General features: G+C 50.9%; 1 protein-coding gene across 1 annotated transcript; it reads left to right on the top strand.

Moving 5' to 3' along the window:
• Positions 1-12: 12 nt before the first annotated feature.
• On the top strand, positions 13-11,054 carry NHLH1 (nescient helix-loop-helix 1). Its single transcript, XM_006922892.3, has 2 exons — positions 13-7,317; positions 10,436-11,054. The coding sequence occupies exon 2, from the start codon at positions 10,608-10,610 to the stop codon at positions 11,007-11,009; it is 402 nt and encodes a 133-aa protein (XP_006922954.1). The 5' UTR covers positions 13-7,317; positions 10,436-10,607; the 3' UTR covers positions 11,010-11,054.
• The last annotated feature ends 1,517 nt before the right edge of the window (positions 11,055-12,571 follow it).

Below are 12,571 nucleotides of genomic sequence, written 5' to 3'. Positions count from 1 at the left end.
ATGGCTCCTTCTGCCCCCTCAGAGTCCTGGTTTCCTTCTCATAAGAACGATGTTAGCAGAGTTTCTTTCCACCTTGGTATTTGGCAGACATTTCTTTATTCACTTTTATACACTGGTGATAGTACAGAAATGGAGGGGGGATACAGACCTTAAATAGGGGTGAGGGGAGGGACAGATACACTCCCAACTAGGTGTGATCCAGTGTGATAAACAGAGTAATTACAGAATATCCAGGATGTCCTGGTAGCACGTAGTGGAATTCGGGGTAGTGGGGTGGCATTTAGAAAGGTTGCACACAGGAGGAGGCATTGGAGGTATGATTTTAGAGTCACCATGTGTGGAGGCACAGAGCCAAGAGAAGGCACCAGTCACATTGGGGAATGAGGAGTTACTCAATATGCCCGCACTGTAAGGGTCATCAGGAGAAGCAAGAGCCAAGTAATGAAGGCCCTTGGGCGGCATGCTGAGAAGTGTGGGCTTTTGTTGATGGCGGGCATTTTATAGACCAAAATGAGTGGTTTTGGGACTCTTCTAGAAAGAGAACCTCAGCTCTTTGGAGATACTCTTAATTCCCTGGGTCTTAACGGAGGCAAAATTCTGGAGAATAGCAGCACCGCTAAATGAAGAATCAGCAGGAGTGGCGCTGAAGCCAGCCTTCTCCCCTCACTGTGGCCAAGAGGCTGTCTCTTGCATGCCCGGGGACCACAGAGATGGAAAAGAACTGGCCATTTTCAGAGTCCCAAATCTTCCTCTTAGATTCCTGATTGGGCTGTTTACCTTTTCAAATCCTTTTGAGAGGAGGTGGTTTTCCTCCAGATTTCTTTCCAAGTTCCCTCAGGGCCATGTTTGGGGTTCTGGGAAATGGAAATATACCCTGCTGCTTCCTTTTACTGCACCCTCCCAATTTGAGCTAGAGAAGCTGTGTACTGTGCTGGCGGGAGTCGAGCACAGCTGCCACCATCGTCTGGGCTGACTCCACTCCTCCCTCGGCCAACAGGTCTCCCAGCGGACAGTGCACTAAGCTCCCTCATCCTGCTAGCGGCTTCAGGAAGCAGGGAAGTGGCTGGGTACCAGTGAGGGGACTGAACAGGGAGGCAGAGGTTGTGGGCAGAATTAAGGGCTTGGGGTGGGCAAGAAAGAAAGCTATAAGATGCAGGACCTTTGATACTCCAGTCTCCTTGCCTCAGGAAGAATCCTCAACACAAGCTCGTTTTCTGCCTTCCCCACTTCACACACACACCCAAATATAAAACCAAAAAGTGGGGCTCTTTTCATGGCTCTTTGGGAAGCCAGGCTCTGCAGAAGGATTACAGGCCCCCAGATGACCTACTGGGTCTTCCTTTCTGGGGCTGTGGTCCAGCTCCTCACCAGGTACCGCCTGTGCCCTAGAAACCACATGGAAATGGCTGGTAGGATGTCAGGGCCTCAGAGTGTAACTCCTCAGCCTGCCTCTAGCTTGCTCACCTCTGCCTTCTGACATTTATCTCTCAGTCCCTCCCTTTCCCACAGGGCTTCCCTTCCTTCCTACTTTGACCCACTGATAGCTCACATTGCTCCCTCTCTCCCACCAAGCCCCTGCAGAAAGTTGAGTAATGGATCACCCTGCTCCAGGACCCAGCCTCTCTACCTCCTTTGACACCTTGTTCCTCAACACTGATGACTTTCCTATTAGCTAGCGTCTCTCCCCAGCTTCTCTGAGTGAAGAGTTTACTCTTTTGTCTCCCACATCTGGGTCACTGCTCCCAAATGCCCATCCTGGGAGGACATTTTTCATTCAGAGTTCGGTGTTCTATACCAAGATCCCACCCTATTCAGTAGGACTTTGTTTATTCCAGGGACCATATAAGAAGACCTTAGAAATTATATACATGGCTCGTGTGGCTCACCTAAGGTCACACAGCAAATTAGAGCTGAGATTAGAACATTTCTTATATCCGCACTGGCAGCTGCAGTAGTAATAAACATTTATTGAGTGTGGTTATGGGTGAGGCACTGTCCTGGTATAAAAGGGTAGGAGATAGGCCACCTTCTCTCAGAGACTGAAGACCTAAAGTCTAGATGGCAGGATGAGACATGACACAAGAAAACCAGGCGAGGCAGCATACATCTGTGCAAAACGACATCAGCGCTGTAAACTGTTCTACCCAAGTCCAGAGGGTGGAGAGTTTGAGTGAGGCCAGTAAGGAGGAGTTTCCCATTGTGGGAAGAGCTCAGGCCAGATTTCCTGGTGTATCCTGATGTTCTGTGTGGCTTTAGAAAGGACACTTCCCCTTTTTGGGCCCCAGTGTTCTCATCTAAGCAAAGGGGAGTCAGGGACTGATCTCTTAGTTCCCCCTGCCCTGGCTATGGCTATGAGGTCTGGTTCTGTGTGACCTCTCTTTCTCCCTTTTATCTTAAACTCCTCGGGGCAGGGTTGATTTGAAAGGTTGATAATTGATTAACTTTCTAAGTTTGTGGGGTCAATTCTAAAGAATGCAGCCTGAGGGGCACTTGTAGTCCACTGGTCCAGAGACAGTAGGAATTTAGGGAGATTGTGGCCTAATGCGATAGAAAAGAGGCCTGTCATTCAGCATCCCATTTGCAAAATAAGCTTGGTAGGAGTTGTGGAAAGTTCTTGGGAAGCAGAGACCCTTGCAAGGTCAGAATCTAAATGGGCCTCAGGTCGGATGTTTCTTCCTTCCTGAATCCTCACTCAGAAGGTGGAGGAGCTCCCGTACGCCTGCTGTGGAGAAGGGCAGCTGTAACCCCTGTTCCCAGCCGGTGAAAACTTTGAGCAGAAGTGTAGGGGGCATCTCAGGAGGCCTGAGATGGTGATGCAACTGTGAGTAAATGTTACCAGCCTCTGGCCCAGGCTGGCTGGCTGCTCAGGGGCTTGGGGCTAGGAACTTAGAGTCCTCACTTTCCCCCACTGTCCCATCAACTGAAGAGAAGTCGAAGAAACTAGAGGGGAAAAAGGAAAAACATGAAAGAAGGCACCAGGAAAAAGCAAATTAGAAATGAGATAGAGGAAGTAGGGACACCTAGTAGGGCCAAAGGAGGAGAAAGAAGCTGGGAGTGCTGGGAGTGAACCAAGCCTGAGGGAAGAAAGGCCAGGGGGGTGTGGCCTGGAGAGGAGTGGGCCCAGAGCTGCTGGTGACAGATGGGTGGACACAAAGAAGAGAGCTTCAGGGAAGACAGATGGATGGGGGAGGGAAGAGGAGAGGCTGGGGGAGGGTGTGCAGTGGTTGGAGGCCATAATGGGATTGGAGATGGGCTCTGAGCTGAGAAGAGGTGAGTGGAGAGGAAAGAAGAAAGGGGAGGCTGCCTTAGGAGACAAAGGCAGCAGGGCCTATGGGGCCAGGGGCAGAAGAGGGCTCAGGGGCCTCGGCACTGAAAAGGGGAGCTTCCAGCCAGGCTGGCAGCAGAGAGTGACAGATTGTGTAGTAAGCCAGAGTGGAGACCCGCTGTCACCTTCTAGAGGCATGGAGAGGTGGAGACAGAGAAAGACAGATTGACAGAGACAGTGGAAGCAGGCAAGGGAAGAACCTCAAAGATTGTAGAAGATCTAAGACCTGAAGCTGCTCCCCAAGAACACATGGGTTCTTCCTGCCCGCCTTGCTCCTGTGACCCAGAGCACAGCACCTCCAGCCATGGGCCACCCTCAAGAAGGGTCAGGCAGTGTGGCACAGCAAGGGTTAATGCTGTGTGCTCTCCCTGCCAGCCTGCTTGCCTGGTTGGGTCCCCAGGGCTCCCCGCATATGTCACCCCCTCTCCTGCCAAACCCACTGCTTCCCAGCTCCTCAGTCCCTCCCCCCATCCTCGAGGACTACGTCCAGGCCCCAGGGTCTTCTCTACACACCAACCTCCCTCCCCAACAATCTACTTCAAGGCTGTGCGGAGATGAAAAGAGATTGTACCAAGCTGAAAAAGAGAACACCTGTAAAGAGCAAAATAACGATAACCATAGAGCCATCCGCATCACCCCATCCCCAGACCCTGTTCCTCCTGCCCTCCTTACAGCAACGACCCCCACGAAACTCCAGAGTTCTTCCCCCTGGCTGACCGGGGCTGCCGTCAACCTGAACTGACTTCAGAGCCTCCCCAGCCTCTCTTAATCATAATGCCCCCTATACGCGTGGAGGAAACTTCTTGCCACCTTAAGGTCCCCGTGCACAAATGTAAAAGTTGGGGTGAACACTTCACAGTTTACCTGGGACTTTCCTATACATGGTATAACAAAAGCCCTTTTGGGAAGGCAACATTATCCCCACTTCACAGATAACAAAAGCAGACTCAGTCAACGTTAAGTGACTTGTCCAAGGTCATCAGGACTTGGACCCAGTCTATTGGCCCCCAGTTCAGTACAATTAGTGGTTCTTTTCACCACTCCATACTTTTAGCTCCTCTTTATCAGATGATGTTCTCTTTAGCTACTCCCCTAAGGATCAAAAGCTAAATCCCTGAGTGAAGACTTGTGAGGAGGAGAAAGAGGTGGTCCCGGAGCACTCTTGGACTCCCCTTTACCATCAAACCTCAGCTTGTACTGTGGGCAGCATGACCTGGGTGCTTCAAGGCTGGAGGTTGCAGGGTCAAAGGATCTGAGCTAAAAGTTCTAAAAGGAGGGAGATTGGGAAGAGGATTTCCTCCTGTTGCTAGGGTGTCTCTGGGTTCTGCTTTTGTTTTCCTCAGTGTCTCACTCTTTGGGATCAGCAGCAGTCCCTCATCTCTATAGATCTGTTTATCGTGCCTCCACATCTTGTCTAGGTTTTTGTTTGTTTGTTTGTTTGTTTGTTTTGGTTCCTCACAACTGTCTGCACTCTGCCTCTCTCATGTCTGCATGTCTCTATCCTGTCTTGGGGCTTTCCTCAGGACTCTCTCCCAGTATCAGTATCTGTCCATCCCTGAACATCAGTGTTTTTCCACATCTGTATTTTGCTCAGGTCTGTGTCTCCTTAATGGTCTCCTCTTTTCAGGTCTCTCCCATGTCCCTGCCTCCCCACCATATCTTGCACCTCTGAGTCTCCCACAAAGTCTTGGCAACCTGGCAATTCTGTTCCCATCATCAATCAATCAATCAATTTCAATCTCTCTCTCTCTCTTTCTCCCCCTCCCCCCTGTCTTTCCCCCCATTCCCTATGTCCACCTCCCTGTGACAAGTCTTCCCCATGTCTGTTATCCGGTGACTATTTTCTTATCTTTTCCTCTCTTTCTGGGTCTTAATCTCTCTCCATGTTCTTTTTCCTCTGCTTCTTCATCTCCCATTTGTCCATATCTCTCCTCTCCTTCATGGCACGCTCTCCTGAGTCTCTTGGTATCCCAATTTCTTGGATGGGGTGGAGGGCAGAAGAGGGGGAGGTAGAATTGTTGTAGCTGGGGGCTCATTAGATGGAGATTGGTTTTTAATCAGCACCATGGCAATGATGATGCAAGAACTAAGATGCCACCTGATCCCCTGCCCCCCACCCCCCTCCTCAAGCCTCCTTTCCCCTCCAGCTCAGCCCATCTGCTGGCGCCTGGGCACCTGTCTGGGCCTGCCCAGGTGGGAGTTGGCACCTCCCAGACCTGGGAGTGAGGAGGGGTGGGAGAGCTTGGGGAAGAATCACAGGACTCCCCTTAGGGAACGCCTCACCCTGGAGAAAGCCCAGAATAGGTTGATCAAAGCAGGGAAATGGCAAATGCCTCCAACAGCCTGAAGGGAGTTTATGGTCCTACTAAGGTGCTGGCCCTGGTCACATGCATTATCTCATTTAATCTCCATGCCAACCTAAGAAGCAGCTAGAATTAACCTCATTTTACAGAAAAGGACAGTTGAGGCTCAAGGAGTTACGTTACTTGTTAGAGATCACATAGCCAAAAGGGCCTTCTTCACTGTAGCACACGGTCTCTGGAGTCCTCCCAGCCATGGTTCCAGGTACTCACAAAGGTTCAGTGAAGACATTCCACAGCTGAGTAGGGGAGAGAACTTAAGACACTGACACCTGTCCTGCTGCCTCTCTGTACTTCCCTTGGTCCCAGCTCTTGCCACTCTGCAATGTGCACGTATGTGCATGCGTGCGCATGCACACACACACACACATACACACACACACAGGAGGGAGGCAGCTGAGCTATTGATATAAACTTAATTAATGGCCATTTGCATATAATTTTCTATGTAATTTTCTTATTGCTCATTAGATGGCCCAGCATATGCGAAGCTGCCTGGGCTGCCCTGCCCTCCTCTCCCAGTGTCCTTCCAATACTGGTTCTTTCTCTCTCTTCCACTTTGCTCCTTTTAGCCCTGACTTCTTTCCTCCTAAGACCCCTAATTCCCAATGGGTCAGGTTGGGCTGGGCAGCCTAGAAAAGCTCCTCGTGGGATCTATGTCAAGAATTTGATCCTGCCCCCCACCCGCTGTGATGGGGTAGGTGAGAGAATGGGAGCTGGCATAAGAGGATGTGGAGTGATTGAGTCTCAGGGTGATGAGAGCAGGGCCCTGAACAGCAGCCACAGGCAGCCTGGCAAGGAGACTGTTGGGTATTAGCATTATGAAGGATGAGAGCTTGGTGAGGGAAAGGACTCTTGGGTCCTGTCCTTCGTTTTAGTGCTGTCCACTTGTGCTTTTCTAGATTTCTCTGTTAATACCTTGGAGAGCCTTCTTCCCATGAAAAAGAAACATGGGAAGGAGCTGTCAAAGTCATACTGGGACTCAGAATGGGCTCATGGTACTTAAACCGGGCTTCCTAGAGGTCTCTGTTCCTGCTGCCTCTGGTAGGAGAGACTGAGGGGTTCATCTGTGATCCTGCCCTGGCTCTCGCCCCAGCCCCACCCCTTCCCCAGCTCTCCATTTCTTGCTTATGAAATATGCATGGAGAACAGATGTCCCTGCTCCCCCACTCCCTGCCCCCCCCCCCAGGGCCAGCCCCTGCCCCCAGCTCCCGGGAGGGTTCGCAGGTCTCTCTGCCAATGGCTGCCTGGCCTGCCTGTTTAATATTGATGAGGGGGGGAGCCTAGGCCAGCCAATGGAGAGCTGGGGGTGTGTGTGTGTATCTCCATATATATACATAGGGCTGGGCCAGCTCAGGTGTGTATGTCTGTGAGTGTGTTCGGGAGTGTGAGTACTGGTGGCTCCAGTACCTGGCCAAGCCCACCCCCTCTGCCTGGGCCCTATATCCCCACCATGTGTGCCCCTCTCATCTGCCCCGGAGCCTGTCCAGCCACACCACGCTGCCCCTGAGAGCTCTAGAAAGCTGGTCACTAACTTTGCAGATGGATGTTTTCTGAGCAGCCAGAGAAGACTGGGGCTGTCAGCGCTGCCCCTGTCCTGCCAGCTTGGATCCCCTCACAGGGTCCTCCTAGGTAAAGAGGGAACCATGGGCTGGGAGGGGTGGCCGTGTCCCTCCCACTCTCTGGCTCAAGTCCCCTCCCAGAACCTTCCTCTAGTTCTTCTATCTCTAGTGAGCTGTGTCTATCTGCCCTGCCCCTTCCTCTTCCCACCTCTCCCCTTTGACTCAGTCGGGTTGGGGATGACAGAAGTGGAGGCAGGAAGTCCTGTCCTGGATGCTTGGAATTGCTGCTCTCCCTGATCCTCGGAGCCTGGAACTTTGAGACCAGAAGTGGATTTTGGGGTGAGGACTTGATGGGTAAATGGAAGCTGGTGCCAGGACTAGAACTGGGGAGGACAGTGGGGCCAGGTGGAGATGGGCCAGGGGTCAGATTGGGAGCAGATAGGAGGGGAAGGGAGGGCATAGAAAAGCCATCAGGGATGCAGGAACATGGGGACCAGACAGAGGGAGAATCGGTCTGTGATAGACATGTTAAGAAACCCACAGCTGGACTCCTGAAGCATAGGGGTGGGGAGTTGGGGCATTGAACATGTACCAGAAGATGTTGACTTTGGGGCCTCCCACACTATTGCCATCCCCTCTTGTTCCTTTGGACCCCAGAATATGGAGTGTGTTCTAATTTCGGGACTAACCACCTTCTGTTTTGTTATGGTTTTGTGTGTATGTGCCAGTCAGATGTTGATGACCCTGCAGTGCTGCCTGCCTCCCCGCCCCCCCCCCCCACCAGCTTAGTAACTATTTGTCGACTACAATTGAGCCTGTCTTCTGTGCATTGGGGTGGGGCAAGGCTGGGGGGTCCTGACCCCTGTGAGAATGTCTGTCAGGCAGGAGAACCAGGACTGGTGAGGAAGGGGAGATGGCGACTATGAAGGAGCCTCGGTGCTTCTGTTTCTGGCTGTTAAGTTGGCTGAGCTCACAGGGGGTGGCCCACTGTTCCTGCTTAAGAGCCTCCGAAGCAGAGCCCTTTCCCTAGGCTTCCCAGGCAGTTCTCCTGCTGACTCACCTTAACCTCCTCTGGTTAAGGGACAAGCAAACCTTAGCCAAGCCCCGTAATGGTGGTTTCAGGAAGCTATCCACATCCTCCTCTGCAGGCCCTGTCTGAACTGGCCTTGGGCTGTAGGAGGGTTCAAAGTGGAAAGCTGATTATGTTCCCTTTCCTCAATCTTCCTTGCAGAGGAAGGGCCAGAAGAAGGACTGAGGTTGTTGGGGACAGAGATAGAGGAAAGAGCTGGTTCTGAACAGGGGAATTATAGCCAGAGGAGATATCTTCACCTGACTCTAGTGGACAGGGTGGTAGGACCTAGTGTCTGCGGTGGTTGTGTCTGGGAGTGGGCGGTAGGCTGAGAGGGACTGAGCTGGGGCAGCTGTGCCAAGCTCCATATGTCCCAGTGCACTCTACAATGGGCAATCTGCATGTTTATCCTGGCCTCCCCCGTCACACAGAAATAGCAAGGGTGGAGTGGGGCCCTGGGAGGGAGGGGATCAGAGGGGCCAAGGCTTGTATTTCTGTCCTCACAACTGGGAAAGGTTAGAGTCACAGCCAAACTCCCTTGGAGCTGTGGCTTCAGTATTGCTCAGGGGCTTCCCACCGCTTTTTTTTATATTATTAAAAATTTTTTTTATTGCGGTAAAAAACACAACATAAAATTTACCATTTTAAGTTTGCAGTTCAGTAGTGTTAAGTATATCTGCATTGTTGTGAAACAGATCTTTTTCATCTTGCAGATGAAACCGAATTTTTCATCTTGCAAATCGAAAAATCTACAATCCATGAAACAACTACTTCCCTTCTCCAATCCCCTAGACCCTGGGAACCTCCATCCTGCTTCCCATTTTTATGAAGTTGACTACTTACATATCTCAAATAAGTGGAATCGTACAATGTCTTTTTGTCACTGGCTTATTTTACTTAGCATAATATCCTCAAGGTTCATCTTTGTGGAAGGATTTCCTTCCCTTTTAAGGCTAAATAATATTCCATTATATGTATATGCCACTCTATCCATTCATCTGTCGATGGTCTTTTGAGCTGTTCTCATATCTTGGCAATTGTGAGTAATGCTATAATGAACATTGGATGGCAGATACCTCTTCAAGATTCTGATTTGAATTTTTTTTTTCCAATTTCAGTTCTTTTGGGATATATACTGCTACACTGTTTTCCATAGTGGTTGTACCATTTTACAATCCCACTAATAGGATACAAGGGTCCCAATTTCTCCACATCCCAAACACTTGTTATTTGTGTGTGTGTGTGTGTGTGTGTGTGTGTGTGTGTGTGTTTAATTCCAAAAGTGAAATTTTATTCAGTTATTGTCAAAATTTCATGGTATGGTACATTCAGATAGATATATACGCATATATAATAATAGGAATTTTCTGTTTTTGATAGCAGTCATTCTAATGGGTGTAAGGTGATATCTCATTGTGGTTTTGATTTGCATTTCTCTGATGATTAATGATGTTGAGCTTCTTTTCATATGTTCGTTGGCCATTTGTATGTCATCTTTGGAAAAATGTCTATTCAAGTCCTTGCCCATTTTTAAATGGAATCATTTGATCTTTGTTTTGAGCTATACTGCTTTATAATATTCTGGATTTTAACCCTTTATTAAATATATGATTTGCAAATATTTTCTCCCATTCTGTAGGTTGCCTTTTCACTCTGCTGACTGTGTCTTTCGATGCACAAAAGTTTTTAAACTTGATGTAGCCTCATTTATCTATTTTTGCCCTGCTTTTGGTGTCATAGTCAAGAAGTCATCGCCAAAGCCAATGCCATGAAGCTTGCTCCTCGTGTTTTCCTCTAAGCGCTGCATAGTTATAGGTCTTACATTTATATCTTTAATCCTCTTGCTCAGTTTTATCCTTCCCCATGCCCTCCTCATCACTTCTCCATCCCTGTTGCTCACTTTCTGGATTCTTTTCCTTATTATCTTTCCTCCGACTCCTTTACAACTGTCCACCTGCTTATCTCTCCTGCTGCCCCTATCTCCGCCTTGTTTCTACCCTTCACACCCCACATTTATAGTACCTCTCACCTCCCAGCCTATCTCAAACCTTCCTCATGCCTGCCCCATCTCTGAGCTGTCCCTCCTTCCTCTCTATCAATTTCCCCTTCTCTCTTTCAGGCTCCTGACTGGAACCCTGACCATGGAACCCTGAAGTAGCTCTGACTTCTTGAGCTCAGTGGCAGACCCCACCAGCCCAGGCCCTTCCTGCCCCTCCCACAACCAACTTTCAGGCTCCCAGAGGGAGGGGTGGGGAAGGGGTCCTGATCTCAAAGGGCAGGGGGCTTCCATCATGATGCTCAACTCAGACGCCATGGAGCTGGACCTGCCTCCCACCCACTCTGAGACGGAGTCAGGCTTCAGCGACTGTGGGGGCGGGGCGGGCCCTGACGGGGCTGGGCCGGGGGGTTCAGGAGGGGGCCAGACCCGGGGCCTGGAGCCTGGAGAGCCTGGACGGAAAGATCTGCAGCACTTGAGCAGGGAGGAGCGGCGGCGCCGGCGTCGGGCTACAGCCAAGTACCGCACGGCCCACGCCACACGGGAGCGCATCCGCGTGGAGGCCTTCAATCTGGCTTTCGCAGAGCTGCGCAAGCTGCTGCCCACGCTGCCCCCCGACAAGAAGCTCTCCAAGATTGAGATCCTTCGCCTGGCCATCTGCTACATCTCCTACCTGAACCACGTGCTGGACGTCTGAAGTGGCCTCCATGCGCCCCTCCTCTCCAGGCCTTGCTAGGTCCCTTCTCACCATCCATTGCGTAGAACAGCCATCGCTCCTTCCTGAGCCCTGTACCCTGGCATGGAGTCCCTCAGGCCCCAGGCCCAGGCAGAGTGACCCCCACCCCCTGCCGATTTCGAAGGTGACCTTCTATTCCAGGCACCCCAGGGCTGTCCTCATGGGCACCTTCTACCATTTGTGGTTGGGGCCCAGCTGGTTTGAAGTATCTGGGAGGTCAGTATACAGCCCTTGCTGGATTTACTAAGCCTGCCACCAATGGGCCCCACCCTCCACTCTCTCATGGGCTGCTGTCTCTTCTACCCTAGGTATACGTTTTTAGAGATCCCAGACCAACTTCCTATCTCCCACCCTCTTTCCACCCTTTCCAGCTTCTCCTGCCCATAGTAGGGAGTGGGCAGCAGAACAGGAAGAGGGAAGGCTGGGCTCAGAGTGGGGTAGTGGAGTGAGCTTCTGCCTATAGATCTCAGTCCAGTTTGGCAGAGGTGCCTGGCGAGATAATACCTGTGAAGCTAATCTCAGTAGCTGAAATTATGGAAAACCTCCTCCTGTTTTCTGTTTTGTTACTGAGCTTTAGCACATCCAGACCTTGGATCTTACTTGGTAGTAAGTGCCTTGCCCTCTCTGCTCTGTTTGGCCCCCTCCCTGCTTCCACCAACCCCTACCATCCCAATTTTCTCTCTCCCTGGGTGCAGCCAGAGAAAGGGAAACCAAGATCCTGGGGTAGAGGATGATGTCCCCATAGTCAGCCCAAGGAATAGGTGGGCCAGATCTCACATCTGCCTCCCCCATCCCAGCCCACCACGAAAATGTGCATACCCATGCCAGTTACTCCTGCAACTGCAGAGGGTGCCCCATCATTGCCCTCTGGGAATGCTCAGCTCTCCTGGTCCTAGGAACTGTTTATTACATTTTTTTTCCTCCTTTAAGCTACCTTCAGCAAGGGAAGAGACCCCCACCTAAACCACCTTCAGGCTTTCTGCCCTTCCCCCACTACCCCCCCCCCCCACCCCGCTCCGCCCACCCCCCAGGGTGAGCAGTAGACTGGGGCCCTAGGACCTATGAAGAAAAAAGGAGCTCACTGCTCTTACCATGTTCCTCCTCCCTCACACTAAACTCCTAGCTCTACAAGGATATTATTTATTTATGTATGTATTTATTTATTCATCTATTTATTTACTTATTTATTTATAAATATTACTATTTATTGCCGAGTTGTGCACTTTGGGGAAGAATGAGGGGGGCCCTGGCAGCCCTAGCTAGGTCTCTCTTGCTTCCTCCCTGATTACTTCTTTCTCTTTCATGCTCCTTCTGCAACTCCGGCTGTGTGTGGGGATCCCCTTCACTCACCACACCGGTATCCTTTCCTCAGATCCATCTGTCCTGATACCCTAGTCCTCTGGGATGGTGCCTCTCCCCTAACTCCAGGGCTCCTGGATCCTTCCTCAGCTCCCTCCATCTCCAGACAATCCCGCCCCAGTCCTGCCTGCCTCTTTTCTCTCTCCAGCCGTCCCCCATGACCC

This window comes from Pteropus alecto, unplaced genomic scaffold (genome assembly GCF_000325575.1).
Source record: "Pteropus alecto unplaced genomic scaffold, ASM32557v1 scaffold359, whole genome shotgun sequence".
Classification (NCBI taxonomy): Eukaryota; Metazoa; Chordata; class Mammalia; order Chiroptera; family Pteropodidae; genus Pteropus; species Pteropus alecto.
Note: the sequence above shows the minus strand (reverse complement) of the source record. Positions and strands in the feature narration are given on the sequence as shown.